This window comes from Chinchilla lanigera, unplaced genomic scaffold (genome assembly GCF_000276665.1).
Source record: "Chinchilla lanigera isolate Chin_1 unplaced genomic scaffold, ChiLan1.0 scaffold00162, whole genome shotgun sequence".
In the NCBI taxonomy this organism is placed as follows: Eukaryota; Metazoa; Chordata; class Mammalia; order Rodentia; family Chinchillidae; genus Chinchilla; species Chinchilla lanigera.
The window spans coordinates 556,331-572,570 of record NW_004955563.1 but is presented as its reverse complement, the minus strand read 5'-3'; the positions used below and the strand labels follow the sequence as shown (position 1 = coordinate 572,570).

At 43.9% G+C, this 16,240-nt stretch overlaps 1 protein-coding gene across 2 annotated transcripts in view; it reads right to left on the bottom strand.

The window, feature by feature from the left end:
• Positions 1 to 16,240, bottom strand: part of Muc16 (mucin 16, cell surface associated) — a gene marked incomplete in the record, with an annotated part of 149,171 nt that overhangs the window by 8,760 nt on the left and 124,171 nt on the right. For both annotated transcript variants that reach the window (XM_013509166.1, XM_013509167.1), the window contains 14 exon segments: positions 438 to 505; positions 872 to 1,035; positions 2,319 to 2,467; positions 3,799 to 3,866; positions 4,197 to 4,327; positions 6,854 to 6,889; positions 7,013 to 7,185; positions 7,350 to 7,417; positions 7,517 to 7,638; positions 9,022 to 9,084; positions 10,219 to 10,254; positions 11,594 to 11,766; positions 15,030 to 15,097; positions 15,190 to 15,314. In XM_013509166.1, the coding sequence (XP_013364620.1) occupies positions 438 to 505; positions 872 to 1,035; positions 2,319 to 2,467; positions 3,799 to 3,866; positions 4,197 to 4,327; positions 6,854 to 6,889; positions 7,013 to 7,185; positions 7,350 to 7,417; positions 7,517 to 7,638; positions 9,022 to 9,084; positions 10,219 to 10,254; positions 11,594 to 11,766; positions 15,030 to 15,097; positions 15,190 to 15,314 (1,444 nt within the window).

Below are 16,240 nucleotides of genomic sequence, written 5' to 3'. Positions count from 1 at the left end.
TTAAAACATTCATCATATATTTGTCTTACATCTTTTATGATGGTTCTGGAAAGTTTCCCTCCTTCTTGGTGAGCACAAGTCCAAGTGTTTATGTTTTTTTCCTAACTCCAAGTCAAAGTAAGAAAAAGGTAACTAGTTTGATGTTGTTAATTTCAGCACATTCATATATTTACCCCAGTAGCTGATTTCTTGACAAGAGTTCTACACTCAATGGCTCCCAGCATTGCACACCTCCACGTCCTCGAGGATATATAAGATCCCTTGAGTTTCTAAGCCAGCTGAACTAACCAGTTTAGGAAGAAGCTTGTTTTCAGGTAACAGCTCTGTATCCCAGTGGTGTCTTCCATAACAGCTAGGAACTGAAATACTATGGCAAGGGACACTTTCATGGTACAGCAGAAGCTCCTAGAGTCATTAGGTCATGAGCTGGAACTCACCTGAATGCTGAAACTTGACAGTCTGAAAAATAGCTCTTGATGCTGCTGTTTCGGAAAAGCTGGTTAAGCTGGAAGGACAATCATTTTCAGGTTAAATCCCAAGTCTAGCATCTAGGAGAATTTACAGTCCCTGACCACATATTCCTATCTTTTCTTTTCCTTTTACAAACACTCTCTCAGGTGTATGTTCTGTTCCAAGGTGTGATACAGCGGGACTCTACTGAACTTCTCTGTACCTGTTTCTTAATTTGCAGGATGGGAAGAAGTGTCTGTCTCCACAGCATACTGTAGTGATGCATGTATACTATGTATTACTAATGTGTGCTAATTTAAAAAAATCTCTTCAAGAACTGTTGTAAGAAGTCTTCCTCCGACCACCCAGTGTTCCCAGGTCAGCCTCTGCCTGGAAACAGGATGACAATCCCCATACTCACCGCACTCTCAATACTTCTCTTGTTACGCTGATACTGGGCAGAGTCTGGCCGGGATACATTCTGGGAATAGGGTAGGTTGGTGATGGTGAAATTCAGCTGGAATTGTTGGGAACTGGAGATGCTTGGTGGCATTTCTGTTGGTAGAGTAACAGATGGCTTCACTTCTAGAATTAAAAGAAAAATTATGTAAGAATCATTAGAATCCAACATCAAGGGAAAGTTTTAAGAATGTTGAAGCCATTCTACTTACTCCTGGCAATGAGACCTGAGCTGAGGTTTTGCAGGTGGGCTACAGAAGATTTCTTGTAAACCCCTCCATTCTATCCATCCCATCCATCTATTTGCTCAATTCCTTTTTTTTTTTTTTTTTTAAATTTTGAGGCAGGGTCTTACTATGTAGTCCAGGCTGGTCTTGAACACACTATGGAACCCAAGGTGGCCTCAAACTCACAGTGATCCTCCTGCCTCAGCCTCCCAAGAGCTGGGATTATAGGCATGTACAACCATGGCTGGCTTGCTCAAATCTTTTTTTTCCCACCAAGCAATGTGAATTCACTGTAAGGAAGAGGAGAATGGGTTTCTTTAGAGTGTGGTCATCAAATGTGGTATTGACTGCGCCATTAGGCACCTGTCACATGCTTTTGCAAGAGATTCTGATTAATGCCTTAAGTTCTTAATTGATGGATCTTCCTGCCTCTGGTTTTCCTCCTTCTCCCAACCCATCCTCCATACAAGATGGATCCCAAAGCAGACCTCCAAGTGTGTGATGTCCCTGCTGAGACCATTCCAGAACCCAGCAAAGTCCCTACCCACATATTTAGCTTCAACTGTAGAGATTCTATAATATCATAGTGCATACTCCTGTCACACCAAACTTCATACAAATTCCCCTCAATTATTCCATATTATTTCTATCTTCTAGGTTATGGACACATGGAACACATTTCCTCCTTGTTTCTGCCTGGCTAGGTATTTTTCTCCATCAGAACACAGCTTCTTCATCATTCCCTACAGGGAATTTTTGAAGATAGAGCTGGGTCTCCCCTCTTGGGGTTCCCACAGGCTCTGGAAATTCTCTTACTGTAGCAAATGTCACACTTTGTCATTGGTGCCTGTTTATGTTCATTAAGTATTTGTGGAATGTGTGAACTAATCAATGTATTATTCATCACAAGTTGCCTACAGAGGCAACTCTCAGTCCTCCACATTTTGGGCTAAAAAAAAGCTTGCATGCGAAAGTAACCATTTATCTGGCTTGCAAGATTACATTTTCCTTCTCTTCCTGCTGCTTCTGGAGGACCCATTGCCAGGGGTTCTCAACACAGGACTCTAGAAATCCCTCTTCCTCTGCTAGAACCTCTGTCCATCTCACTGCTTCTCTAAAAGGCCCATCCTTCCTCATTGCGCCATCTCTTCCAGCTACAAAACTGACTATGTCACTTCGTACCTGTTACATGTAGGTCCGTCAACTGGTAGGTGGCAGCCAGCCAGTAGGATGAAGCATTCAAGGTCTTATTTAGAAAAACTTGTTTCACAAGGTTGGGGTTCAGATGGGATGAGAAAAATAACTTGATAGTGACCAACTTGGAGTCTAACCTAGAAACAGAAAGCACAGGAACCCGGAAACAGAAAGCACAGCACTCAGCATAGCAGCAGTTAACACCACCAGCAATCTAACCAGAAGATTGCTTTCCTCAGGTTGCCATCTTTAAGGAGCCAGTGGCCTAGGGGAAGGAAGTAGAGGTTGCCTAGCTGCCTCTGCACTCAGTCTAGAGAAGAGAGTGATCAAATTTGGAAGACTTCCAGGAATTCAAGCTAGAAGCAATGAAAGTAACCACAATGAAGATACACTAAGCACTTTCTACGTATCAGGACCCCCTGAGAAGTGATCTACACCTTCCTTTGTCATCGCCGAGGAGGGAGGTATTCTTATAATGTTAAAGACAAAGAAACTGAAGTTTGGAAATATTGTCAGCACTGTGTTCAACAACCCTCGTCTTCTCTGGAATTTATGTCTTAGTTCCTTCCCCCAGCTCTGAGACACCTGGGTTCAAATCTCAATTTTGAGAGTCCTTGAGAAATTCACTTCTGTATGTTTCAGTGTCAGATTAGATCTGAGATACCTGCACAATGGCTTATGTGCTCAGAGGCAGACCTTTTGGGAGGTGACTGGGTCATGGGAATACTAAACTCATCAGTGAATGAATGCATTGATGAATTCACAGCTGAATGTCTATGAGGAGGTGGGGTCTGGTTGGAGGAGGTGGGTTACTGAAAGCATAACTTGGAAGGGTGTATGTTTGTCTCTGGTCTTTCTCTACTTACTAGCTGCCACAAAGTGAGCAGCATTCCTCTACCATGCCCTTCCACCATTTTTCTGTCTTGGAGGCTCCATCCTGACCACAGACTGAACCCTCTGGAACTATGAAATAAAAATAAATCTCTGCTCCTTCAAGCTGTGTGCTTTAGATATTTTTGTCTCAGCAACCTATAGCTGACTAATACACTCAGTTTGACCATCTAAACAAAAAAGGGGGTCATTGTGTCCACACTCACAAGGGCTGTTGTGGGAATTAAATAAGACAATCACACATGAAAGTGCTCATTGAGGAGCCTGGCCAATGGTAAATACTTATTATTTAGCTGGTATTTTGAGTTTTACTTCATAAATCTACTTTTCCCACATTTCCGGAACAGGGGAAAGAAGTGGATGCTGGGACTTGGTGGCTCCATATGGAGAATACCCACTTCCTACAATGAAATCTATAGAAATAGATATCTATAGAAAATATATAGCCTGTAGGTGTGGCTGGCAGGAATGTGGGGAGGAGTGGGAAACATACTGGGGACTCCAGTCTAAAGATATGCCACATAGGGTTAGAGCCAAGTCATTGGCTCAGACAACGCTTCCAACCTGCAGAACTTACGTCAAATTGGTGAGCCGGCAGTACTGGAAGACATCTTGTAGCTGGCTGCCTGTGTAGAGTATGGTGACCTGGAAACGGGTAGGAGGCTGGGTGAGATAGAAGGCTCTTAGGGTGGAGGGATGAACACAAGAAAGAACACAGGCTTTGTAACAAAAGAGACTGAAGTTCAAGTTAGATTCTTCTGCTAACTTGCTGCAGGACCTCAGGCACGCCATGCCCTTGAGTCTCAGATTTACCATGTGGGAAATGGGGAAGGCAGCCAGTGTACCACTCTTTGGAACTCTGGAGAAGCTGGGACATATAGGTAAAGAGAAGACTTGAAATAATAGATGTGAGTCAGATGGAGCAGTGAGGGAGATACCAAGAGAAGGGCAGACGGGAGGCAGAAGAGTCTCCACCTTGTCCTCGATGTCCCTCAGCAGTGCGGTGTACTCTGAGAATGCAGGGTCTGGGTTGCTGAGGTTCCAGTTGAGGATGTGGAAGCTTAGCTGGTACTCACTCCAGGTGGATGCATTCTGGGTTACATAGCCTGTGGCCACACAGAGGGAGAAGAGACAGATGGGGGACTCTGAGTTTTCTTCACAGAGTCACAGCACCCTAGGAGACTTCTTCACACTATTAGAATCCACCAAAATGAAGCCTGCAAGCTGGGGATGCAGGGGGCTCTCGAGTGGAAAGTTATCCCAAAGAGGGCAAAAGTGAATTTTACAAGGGTTCTCATGATCTGAGCTTTCCTTCTTTTGCTTATATAGTCCTCACTTTCTGGAATACTCTTTTTACCTTCGTTTTAGTCTCAGGAGCCCAATGAAATGGAGCTCTAGGAAAGAAGGGACTTGTGTCTGACATATTTGTGTCTTATCCTGGTGCTTTGCATGATTCTGGGAACATAATATACTGTTCCAGAAGGCCAAGCTTGATTCACCTTTTCTAAGGGGAAGCTCTCATGGCATCCTAGTAATAGTAGCTGTGCTGTCTTTACCACACTTAAGCACCATAAAAACCAGTTATGACCAATTCACCACTAACATCATATTGAATAGAGAAAAGTTGAGAGTATTTTCTTTAAGATCTGGAACACAACAAGGATATCCACTTTACTTTTACAGGTAAATGGTCACAACTAGAGACCATACTCATAAGTGAAATAAATCAGACCTGCATGTGTAAGCAACGTATTGTCTCACTAGTGTAAGAACCTGAAAGAGTGAATAAAAATTAGGAGGTATGACAGACATTGTGAAACCAAAGGAAAATGCTTAAAAGTAAAGAACAACTGGGGTGAGGGAAAGAGAAGAGAAAAAAGTGGAAATTATCTAAGTACATATATACAGGATAGCTAACGTAGTTGTACTACTGACTTCTATTGCTTTATTGAAAGGAACAGTTAATGATTAATTATTTGATCAATCTTGCATGTCTATATTTGCTTTCCTGAGTAACCACTTTGAAGATATCAATAGGTAATACAACACCATTGTTAATTTCCTACCACTTTGTCTGTAACACTGTATTGCTTGTATTGTTCTTATGCTATTTTGTAAATGGATGTCTGTTAATAGGTTTTCCTTCTTTTATTTTTAAAGTAAATTTTAAAAAAAGATGTTCACTTTCGCCACTTTTATTCAACATAGAACTGAGTGTCCTGCACAGGAGAAAATCCTGTCATTTGTAGTAACATGGATGGAACTGGAGATAATTATATCAGGAAAATAAACCAGGTACAGAAAGACAAGTACCATGTGATCTCACCCATGTGGGATCTAAAATAGTCAATCTCACAGAAATCGAGAGGAGACTGAGGTAAATCCAAGGCTAGGAGAATAAGATGGACTGATGGGGGAAGGTGTTAGAAAGGAGCAAGAAGTTGTTTTCATGAGAAACCACTTTGAAGATATCAATATGTAATACAACAAGCATTGTTAATTCCCTACCACTCTGTTTGTAACTCTGTACTGTCTGTACTGATCCTTTGCTATTTTGTAAAATGTCGACGGTCTGTTAATATTTTCCTCCTTTTCTTTTTAAAATAAAAAAAAAGAAGTTGTCACATCCTACTGCTTAATAGGATGACTACAGACAGCAATAATGTGCTGTATATTTTAAAAATCTAGAAGAAAGAGTTTTGAAGTTTTTACTATAAATGATACATTTATGAAGAGATAGGTTTAGCATGATTCAAACATTAGAAAAATGTGTACTATGCAACACTGCATGATACCCCATTAATCGTTAAAATAAATTTAATTTTAAAAAACAAAGAAAAATCACTGGACATAGTGGCTCATGCCTGTAATCCCAGTGCTCAGGAAGCTGAGGCAGTAGGATTTCTGTGAGTTCGAGGCCAGCCTGGGTTACATAGCAAGTTGAAGGCAGCCTGAACTACATAGTGAGACCGTATCTGAAGCAAAACAAAACAAAACCAAAATGTTTAAAATGTTCCCATCATATGAAAAAGTTACTGAGGTCTATTGTTAAGCATGGTGGTTATAGTTAATAATACCATTTTGTATACTTGAAATTTTTCAAGAAGGGATGTTACCTCTCTTTCCTTTTCTTTTTCTCTCTCCATGTGTATATCACACATGTGATAATCATGCGGGGTGATGAATGTATTGAATAATTTGATTGTGGTCATCCTTTCACAAATTATACGTATACCAAATTATTGCACTGTTCAGCTTAAATATATACAATTTCACTTGCCAATTATACCGCAATAACACTGGAGGAAAGTGAGTGAGAGACAAATACTTAAAAAAACTAAAGTTCATGACTTTACTTTGGTCAAAGAATTCCATGCTATTTATCTGAAACAATGGCAAAGACCATGCACATAGTGCTTTGGGAAAGGCCTTGGGCAGACTCTTTAACAGAGGACAGGAAACAGAATAGAGATAAGTAATGGTCACTCTAAATCCATTTCTGCACAACCACTCACCACCGTCTCCAATTCCCTCTTTCCCCTATGGTTAGAGGTGTGGGCCGGGCTTGATGTGTCCTTGCCTGCATGTAAGGGGCAGTTCTTGGGGAACAGGAGATGTCAGTGAGTACTCACCACTGGGGGTTGTTACTGAAGTCTGGTGGGTGTAACCTGCAGAAAGATATAGAGACAGGGAAGGAAAGACATGTTGGGAGTGGAACAGGAGTCCAGGAGCCCTGGAAGGGTAGAATGTGGGCTCTACCATGCTGCCCAGCATAGATGGCTGCTGCTCACCATTGACATAGAGACTGTCCCGGTCCAAGGAGTAGTTGCCCAGCTGGGTGATGCCGTGGGTCAGCTTGCTCAGCTCCCAGTACAGCCGCTCCCTGTCCAGCATGGAACCCATGGGATCAGGATGATAGGTGCAGAGTATATCCACACCAGTGGCTTCTCTGTCCTTCTCAGGCCTGAGAGAAAAGGACACGGAGGCTGTAGAGAGGTTCTGAGAGCTCTGGCTGGGGGTGGGAACCAGAAAGAAGCAGAGAAAGAAAAAAGGCAGTGGGAAGACCAAAAAGCAGTAATCACAGAAAGGGATAGTCGTTGCTGATGAGTGGCCAGGCCGTTAGCTCACCTGAGGAAGGTTAGCCTGCAACCTGTGTAGAAGGAGCCGAGGCTGGTCTTCTGTAATAAGGATCCGAGCTGGGGAGGAAGGCAAAGGAGGGTCAGCAAGACAGGAGTTGATGGAGGGGGTGGGTGGGATTTACTCCTCCAGGACTTCTGGACCAAGGAAGGTCTCACCAGGTGCTGTAGGATCCTCTCGGTGGAGCTGAACTTGGCTGACCCATTGCTCATGTCTGGTGAATACCCGAGGTTGGAGATGGTGAAGTTGAGTGTGAGGGTCTGTAGGTGGTGCCCCATGGCTGCAGGAAGCGAGGAGGAGAGAAGCCTATAGCTGAGCACTGGCCTGACACCAGATGGGAATCCTGCCCTCGTCATCCGTTATCTTCTCCCCCAGCAGCACTATTCCCCACCAGTGTGGTCATCCAAGTTAGAATGTGCATGCTTCTTCACTGCCAGGTAATACCGTCCCACTGGCTGAATGTTCCCCGGTGCATCCTCTCTCCTTCACCGTCCCAGCTCATGTCTTATCTTCTCTGACCCAGGCTAACACCACAGCAGTCACTGGATTCTCTATTTAGGGACATTCTCCTCATGAACACAAGAATCTTTCTGAAATGGAAATTTCACTAGGACTGACTCTGCTCTAGTACCACCCATCGTTCCCTATGGCCTTCGGTGTTACGTTTGAGCTTCTTAGGGTGGCATGTCCTTCCAATCTGGTTCCCGTTGGCCTTTCAGTCTCATGCATCCATACACTCTGAGTTGAGACTCGGGCTCCATGCAAACCAAATTCCCAGCAAACCTCACACCACACTCTGCTGATTGAAGATTTACTCATGCAAATGCATCTTCCAGGAACACCCTTCATGTCCTGTCTGCCTGAAGCACTTCCACTCATATTGAAAGACTCAGTTCAGGTGGGATTTTCTCCAGAAAATCCTCCCTTCTCCATATGGTGCCAGCATGCACTCCCCAACCCCACATTCTGTTGTGACATCCTTTTTATTTTACAAGATGACATTTCTGTGAGGGAAGGCATATGACTAAATTGCTAGACTAATCTGTGATTCTAATGATCACCCTGACACTATGATCTTCACATCGTGGTTTCCTAGCTCTTATGCGACAGCCAGCTCCTCTCATTCTTCCTCTTCCCAACCCTCTTTCCCTTCCCCTATTTCCTCTTCCATTGCCTCTGCTTACTCCTCCTCTTGCTCTTTCACCTTCTGTTCTGGCTTGTGTCTAGATGTCCCCACAAAGCCTCATGGGGCCATAGGTGGAGCTTTTCAGAAGTGTCTAAATCTAAGGTGTGTGATGCTGGGATTAAGCTGTGGGATTACTTAGTCTATCGATTGGTTGGGCGTAATCCTGGGTGTGGATAATGGGAAGTTTCTCCCATTATCCATAAGGGGATGTAGCCTGTGTAGAATACAAGGGACAGAAAGAGGGCTGTTGTTCTCACTTGCTGCCTTTGCTGCCTTCTGCTTGCCCTGAATTGTTTCTTCTCTGCAATGACCCTCTGTCAGGCTACCTGCCTTGGAGCTAGCTATAAATGAGGAAATAAACATTTCCTCCTTTAACTTTGGGTGTCAGCTATTTTTCTTCAGCAAAAGGAAAAAGTAACTAAGACATCTTCTCCAAAGAAATATTATTTTATGGGAGGAAAAGGGGTCCCTTGGTACCTGTTGTGGCTTCTGGCTGCACAGATGTTGATGATGGCAGGAATGTGGTGGCTGGCTCAGGAGCTGTGGAAAGCATTCTCATGAGGGAAGGATAGAGACTCCACAAAGCAAGAGAAGCCCTGTTCCCCATAGGAAATTTACTTTCAAACTTCTACCCCCAGCCCAGAGGAGCATGGAAAACTCAGAAATTCAATGCTGTGGCTGCAGGTTCAAACATAGCCCAAGGACTCAGAATTCTTCTGCTCACTGAAATCTTAGCTCGACTTGGTCTCCATCTGTGGTCCAAGCCAGAACAACCACTCATAAGTGGGACATGAACCAGACGGCGAGGAAGAGTGATTGTGTGAGTAGAGGCATGATCAAGCCTTTGAAATTGACTCAAGTAAATGAGAGTGGGTGAACAAGAGAGGAAAAATACAGAGGAAAAGTGAACGAACTGGGAGGAAGTTGAAGGGTTGAAGGAATAGATAGAAGGAAAATGAATAAATGAAGGGTCAAGAGAGAAGGCAAAATTAATAGAAACGAAGAAGATAAGTTGTAGAGATGGAAGGAGAGAAAGATGAAAGGATAAGAAGGTGAATGGGCACAGTGGGGGGTGGGCAACCAGATGTGTGGCTGGATGGACAGAAAGAAGGGAGGAAGGACAGACAGGCAAAGGGGTAGAAGACTGGGTGGATGGATGGATGAGTGGATGGATGGATGGATGGGCACTTAGATGAACGGAGAGCTGGAAAGATGATAACTGAGAAAAGGCAGAACTGGTGATATGGAAGAACTGATGGTTAGAAAAGTAGCTGAGTGGACCATTAGATGAGAGAATGGGAAATTTTAGTCAGAACCACTTGAGTAGCCACTAGTTTGCAGGTTGATAATGCAGCCCCTGGTGAAACTCCTGTAGATTTGCCAAAAGGGGGCATAAGCTACATGGTCCTCATCTGACTCCAGTCCTTAACCCCATAGGAAATTTACTTTCAGACTTCTACCCCCAACCCAGAGGAGCATGGCAAATGCAGAAATTCAGTGTTGTGGCTGCAGGTTCAAACACAGCCCAAGGACTCAGAATTCTTCCGCTCACTGAAATCTTAGCTCAACTCAGGAGATGGCCTGAGTTTGTGGCGAGCTCTCTCCATGAATGAAGAGAAAAGCTTGGCCAAAGAGCTCCAGGGAATGAAAGGGGCACTGCATGCAGAGACGTACTTGTGGGAGGCTCTTTCGGACCAGGTTCATTATAACCTGAAAAACAAAAGTCACACATAAAGGAAGGCGGAGGAACAGCCCCATACACCATGCTCTCACCATGCCTTAGCCCATGTGTAGTTCTGCCTGGGTAACTTTCCCTGTGTGTACTTAGTAAACATTAACTCACTTTCTAGGACTTGTCTTCAATATCATCATGAACAATAACTTCCTGATATCAGATCTGTCTCTTCCTTACCCACATCTACAAGAGGCTCCCGACAAGGAGCTATCGTACGATTTATGCCCACACCTCTCTTCCTTTACACCTACATCCATCCAGGCATCCTCTGCCTTTCCATCCTACCTCCAATCTACCTCTCCATCCAATGGATATTTAATAAACATTTATTATGTCCAGGGGTCCATTTATATTTGGGGTAGTGTTGAACAAAACAGTCTCTGCCACACTGGCATTTATATTAGTACAGTTCACATATGTAAGTTACCTCTACTTTGATGCCAGCTACAAGGTGAGGATTATAGTACATGCTTGATGAATCCTGACTGGACAACAAAATGCATCACATAATCTGTGCAGTTTATGTCGGAGAAGATCCTACACAAGCCCTTCTAATGGCCAAACCAAAGGGACCAGATATAAAGTCAGAATATCGAGATCCAGATTGGCCGCACACCTACTGAGTGTGGGCAGGTCCCCTTTCCTCGCTGTGACTCAGTTTCCCTCTTTTTAAACATGGGAGTAGTGAAGCCCCAGAATGTCTCCCTGCTTACTTCTTGGGGCAACTGTGACGAGCGTATGAGTTCCTTTTCAGGTTGGGAACAAGAGATGGGGAGGGTAGCAATTTGATGAACTTCTCCATGGTTACCCTTTGCTTCTGGCAGCCCCACACAGGGAGTGACTTTTCTACCTCCATCCTTTCCTGAGTCAACACGGGTGCTAGTGTCCAGTGTTTCCGAAGCTCAGATGCCTAGGTTTCAGAGTGCCTGCCTTCCTTCCCAGCACAGGGGACCCACCCAAGAGTATCAGTCATGAAGAGTGAGGAAAAATCAGAATGAGGGGACAGATGTTTGTTCCTCCTGTGGTCTCTCCAGGCAGAGTCTTCTGTGAGTTAAATGCACAGAGCAGAGCCTGACAATGGAGGACGAAAACGGAGGCTCATGCTGTGCCCACCTGGGAGACTGACCTAACCCATCTCTGCCTCAGTTTCTTCACTTGCAGAAAGAGATTCGCCAAGGACTAGCCTTGTGTGACGGCTGTGAGAGCTGCGTGGGTGAAGGCAGGATTGGAATCCCGTCGACCCCTAATGAACTGGTAACTGGGCACACTAAGGGGCTGCAGGGGTCTGGGGAGCTAGGACTGAGGGTTACTCACCGTTGAGGTAGAGGCTGTCTTTGTCTAGAGAGTAGGGACCCAGCCGGGTGATGCCACGGGTCTGCCTGCTCAGCTCATGGAATACCTGCTTGGCAGACAGACCCAGGCTGCTGGGGGACTGCTGGTAGGTGCAGAGGATGTCCACTTGTGTCTGGGCACCGTTCTTCACAGACCTGGGGAGGGAGAGAAGAACTCTTGGGGAATGGAAACCAGCTGGCATCTCTCCACCTGTAGCCACTGCACACCTTATGGCCTGCCTCCTGGTCTTACTGGGCCATTCGCTGCATCTACATCTAATTGTACTTTTTCTGTCTGGAAGCTTCTCTCCTTCCTTCCTTCTTGGGTTACTTCCCAGGCACACTTCACATAACATTATTGTCTCAAGGTGCACCCATTTTCCCACAAATAACTCAAGTTTAGCTTTCTTTATGACAGCGTAGTGCTCCATTGTGGGCAAATACCACACTTTTTTATCCATTCATGTGTTGATGAACATATAGGTCACTTCCAAGGTTTTGCTATTATGAATTCTGCTGCTATAAACATGGGTATTCGTGTATTACTGTAATATGATGTCTTTAAGTCTTTCAGGAAGATCCCTAGAAGGGGAATAGCTGGGTCAAATAGAATTTCTAGTTTTAGTTTTTTGATGAATCTCCATACCAAATAAACCAGTTACAAAAAGACAAATACAGTATTGCTCCACACATAGGAGGTCCCTAGAACCATCAAATTACTACATAATGGAAATGGACTGGGGGGTGGCGGGGTGGGGGAGGGGAAAGAGGGCATTAGTGCTGAATGAGGACTGAGTTTGGGAACTCTTCAGAGTTTTGGAAGATAAAAGTTCTGGGGTTGATGGTGATAATAGTTGCACAACAGTGTAAAGATATTTAACACTACTGATCTGTACACCCCAAAGTAGTTAAGATGGTACTAGGACTTGGGTTATAGTCTGCCAGTTGTTCATGTGCTAAAGGCTTAGTCTTTGAGCGGCATAATTGGGTGATGCTGAGGACCTTCAGGAGGTGGGCCTCATAGGAAGCCCTGAAGTCACAGGAGGGGATGTTGAGACCACATCAGTCAACTTAGTTTGTTTTCTGACCTTTATGTAAGTGATTTGCTCCACTACACGCTCCCATCATGGTGTGCCCCAATCAATGGGGCTGCCATCTTGGACTGGAACCTCCAGAACCACAAGCAGAAATAAATCCTTTTCCCTTTATAAATTAATTGCCTCAGGTATTTCATCGTGGAAATGAGAAGATAAATAATTCAGGTGGTAAATTATGCATATTTTACTACAATTACAAGACAAGAAAGACCTCCAAGATTCTAAACAGTGAGGACCTTGTTTATATCTCAAATCTCACCTTCTCTCATTCTCTCTTACATTTTCTGCTCCAGGCATACCGCCCTCTTTGCTGTTCATTGAAAACAAGTTCATTCTCACCTCAGGACCTTTGTTCCTGCTGTTCTCTCTGCCTGGGGTAGTTTTCCTGGTCAGGAAGCTATTGGGGCACAGCTCTAAAGTATCCTTGGATAAGACTGCTTTCACTAGTGTTCCAAATAACTTTATCCCATCTGAAATCATATTACCTAAGTATTTATTTTGCTGCCTAGTATCTGTTCTCTAGTGGATGAGGTCAGGAAAAGTCTGCCTGGTCACTGTGATAGCCACTGTCTGCCTCAGTGGAGCTGTATTAGTTGAATGAAAATATGAAAACGGTGGTACTTAATGAACACAAAAGAATGCAAGCTGATCTATGGGAACAGAAACGTAAGCACTCACTGCCTGGCGTTATAAAACTGTTAAGGAATTATTTTTTAGGCATGACAACATCATCGAAATTATTAGTAGAAAAAAGAATCTTTATCCCTTGGACATAGACACAAAAATATTTATCATACATACACAGAATATGTTTCAGTACAGTGAGAGGCAGCAAGAAAAGATAGGTGAGTTAATGTTGACCATGGGCTATTGAACCCAGACAACTGGTACATGAATATATACTATTATTTTTATGTATTTGAAATTTTTCATAATAAAACGTTAAAAATATGCATGTTCTCAGTTATAAGTGGTATCAAAAATGTTAAACATAGCACTCATAGAAGTAGAAGGTAGGATGATGTTTGCCTAGGCCTGGGAGGAAGAATGGGATAATGTTGGTCAAAGAATGCAGAAATGGTAACTACACAGATGTGAGATGCATTTAGCTGGAATGTGTCATCAGTTCACTACATATATTGGAACATCAAGTTGTATAACTTAAAATTATAAGATTTTTTTTATATTTCAAAAATTAAATGGTGGCGCTCCATGGTAGAATACTTGTCTAGCATGTGTAATGCTCTAGGTTCCATCCCTAGCACCACATAATATTAAACTGCCTACAAATAAGTAAGGTAAGTACTACACTGAACAGGAGTGGTGAGAGTGGACAGACCCCATCCTTTCACTGGACTGAAAGGATAGCCAAGATGGTCCATGTCTGCTGAGTAGTGAAGGTTGTGAAATGAATAGATAATTCTCCAAAGAAGAAATGCAAATGGCCAATAGATACATGAAAGCATACTCAGCATCTCTGGCCATTAGAGAAATGCAAGTCAAAAGAACACTGAGATTCTATCTTATTCCACAAAGAATAAAAAATTCAAAACCAAGAAATGTTAGTGAGGTTGGGGGGGGGAAAAACAAAGTCTTGCACACTGTTGGTGAGAATGTAAAATTATGGCAACCAGAACGGAGATTTCTCAAAAACTTGAAATAGAAATTCCATTTGACCCAGCTGTATCTCTTCTAGGTATCTTCCCTAAAGAGCTAAAGACAGCATATTACAGGGATGCACGCATCCCTTGTTTATAGCTGCACAACTCAGATAAATCCTGAGAATGGCCTATATCAGGCCAACAGGTGAATGGATAAAGAAAATGTAACACTGCAGCCATAAAGAAGTAGAGCATTAAGTCATCTGTAGGAAAATGGATGCAGCGTAAGTGTATAATGCTAAGGGAATAAATCAGACACAGACATTAAATGTCACGCAGTTCCCCTTATATGTTAAACCCAAAGTATGTATAATTGAAAGAGCAAAATAAAGACAAGTGGTAAGAAATGGGGAGATGACTTTGTGCAGATGGAAAGGAGATCTGAGGGTGAAGACAGAAGAGAGAGGAAGGGAAGGGGAATGGGAAGTTAAAAGATCAAGATTCCTTTTGTATTTTACCAATTCCCTACAACGAATGTATTTACAATGTATCACAGACATACACTAAAATGAAATTTCTAAGAAAATAAGATGAAGAATTCCAAAGACCAAGAAGACAACATGAAGCGCTCATCCCAGCTCCACAGTCTGATCTCCCAGTCCTCCTAAACTGAACGTGGGTGGAGAGGAGGGGTAGCATGGGGTTGGGGGATGTTTCTCACCTCAGTGCGGTGAGTCTGCATCCTGTGTGTCGGGCACCCAGACTACTCCTCTGGAGCAAAGGGCCGAGCTGGAAAGGAAGGAAGGAGCCAGTGTTGGTCAGAGACAGGAAAGAGCCCTGGAGTGGGGATGGAGGGATGGAGCGGGTCGCAGGCTGCTGACCAGGTGCTGCATGACCGTGTCTGTGATGTTGAACTTGAGGGAACCAGGATGGCCCATGTCTGCTGAGTAACGAAGGTTGTTGATGGTGAAGTTCACGGTGAGCAGCTCCTCGTGGACTGCCTCGGCTACAGCGTGGTGGGCGGAGAGAGAGAAAAAGAAAGCTCACAGTAGGGCAATGGGTAAATTGGGGTTTGCATGGAGTGGGGTAGGGGCAATGTGTGCTCCAGAGTTGGGCTTCCTAGGACCCTTATGTGCCTCCTGGTAAACCCAAGGGTGACTTGTTAACGGACACAGCTTCAGCAGTAAATTAAAGGCTCCTTTGATTTAGGTGTTCAGATGCTTCACCCACCCACATGCAGGACAGAGCTCTCTGTGAAAACACCAGTACAGCTTTGCCTGCTTGCTTGTTATAGCGGCGCTGGGAACTGAACTCAGGGCCTTTGAACTGAGCTACACCCCCAGCACTTTAAATATTTTGTTTTTAGTTTTGAGACAAGGTCCTATTCAGTTGCTCAGGTTTGCCTTGAATTTGCAATCTTCTTGCTTCAGGCATGCACCACTGTGCACCTTTTCCAATGAGAAAGGATCTGCACGTAGAGTGAACTATTAAGTTAGAACTTGGGGTCAAACCCCTGTGGTTGAGGGGAATAGGCCCCTGACTACTAAAATCCCTTCACATTTTTCTTTGTCTCAGATAAAGTCCTCCAGAGAGCACCAGAAAGAGCTGGCTAAATTCTGCCCAGAACTTCTAGGCGTCCAAGAGTAAACTATGCCCTTATGATTTCCTTACATTGCAAATTATCTCCCCCAGAAGTATTTCCATCTGCCATTACAGAATATGCAACATGTGGAAGAAACTTCATATGCTCAGGAACATGTCTGCTTCTACATGTGATGAGAACTTGCTCCAGCACAAACATGCAGATGTCTCCTCCTTGCTTCCTCTGTTTGGAGAGACACCGCTTTGGGAGTTAACCCGGGTGCTCTCCTTACTTGCCACTGGTACCAAACCTTTCTTTGCTCTTTCTCTCCTGGTTGTGCACAATGTTGC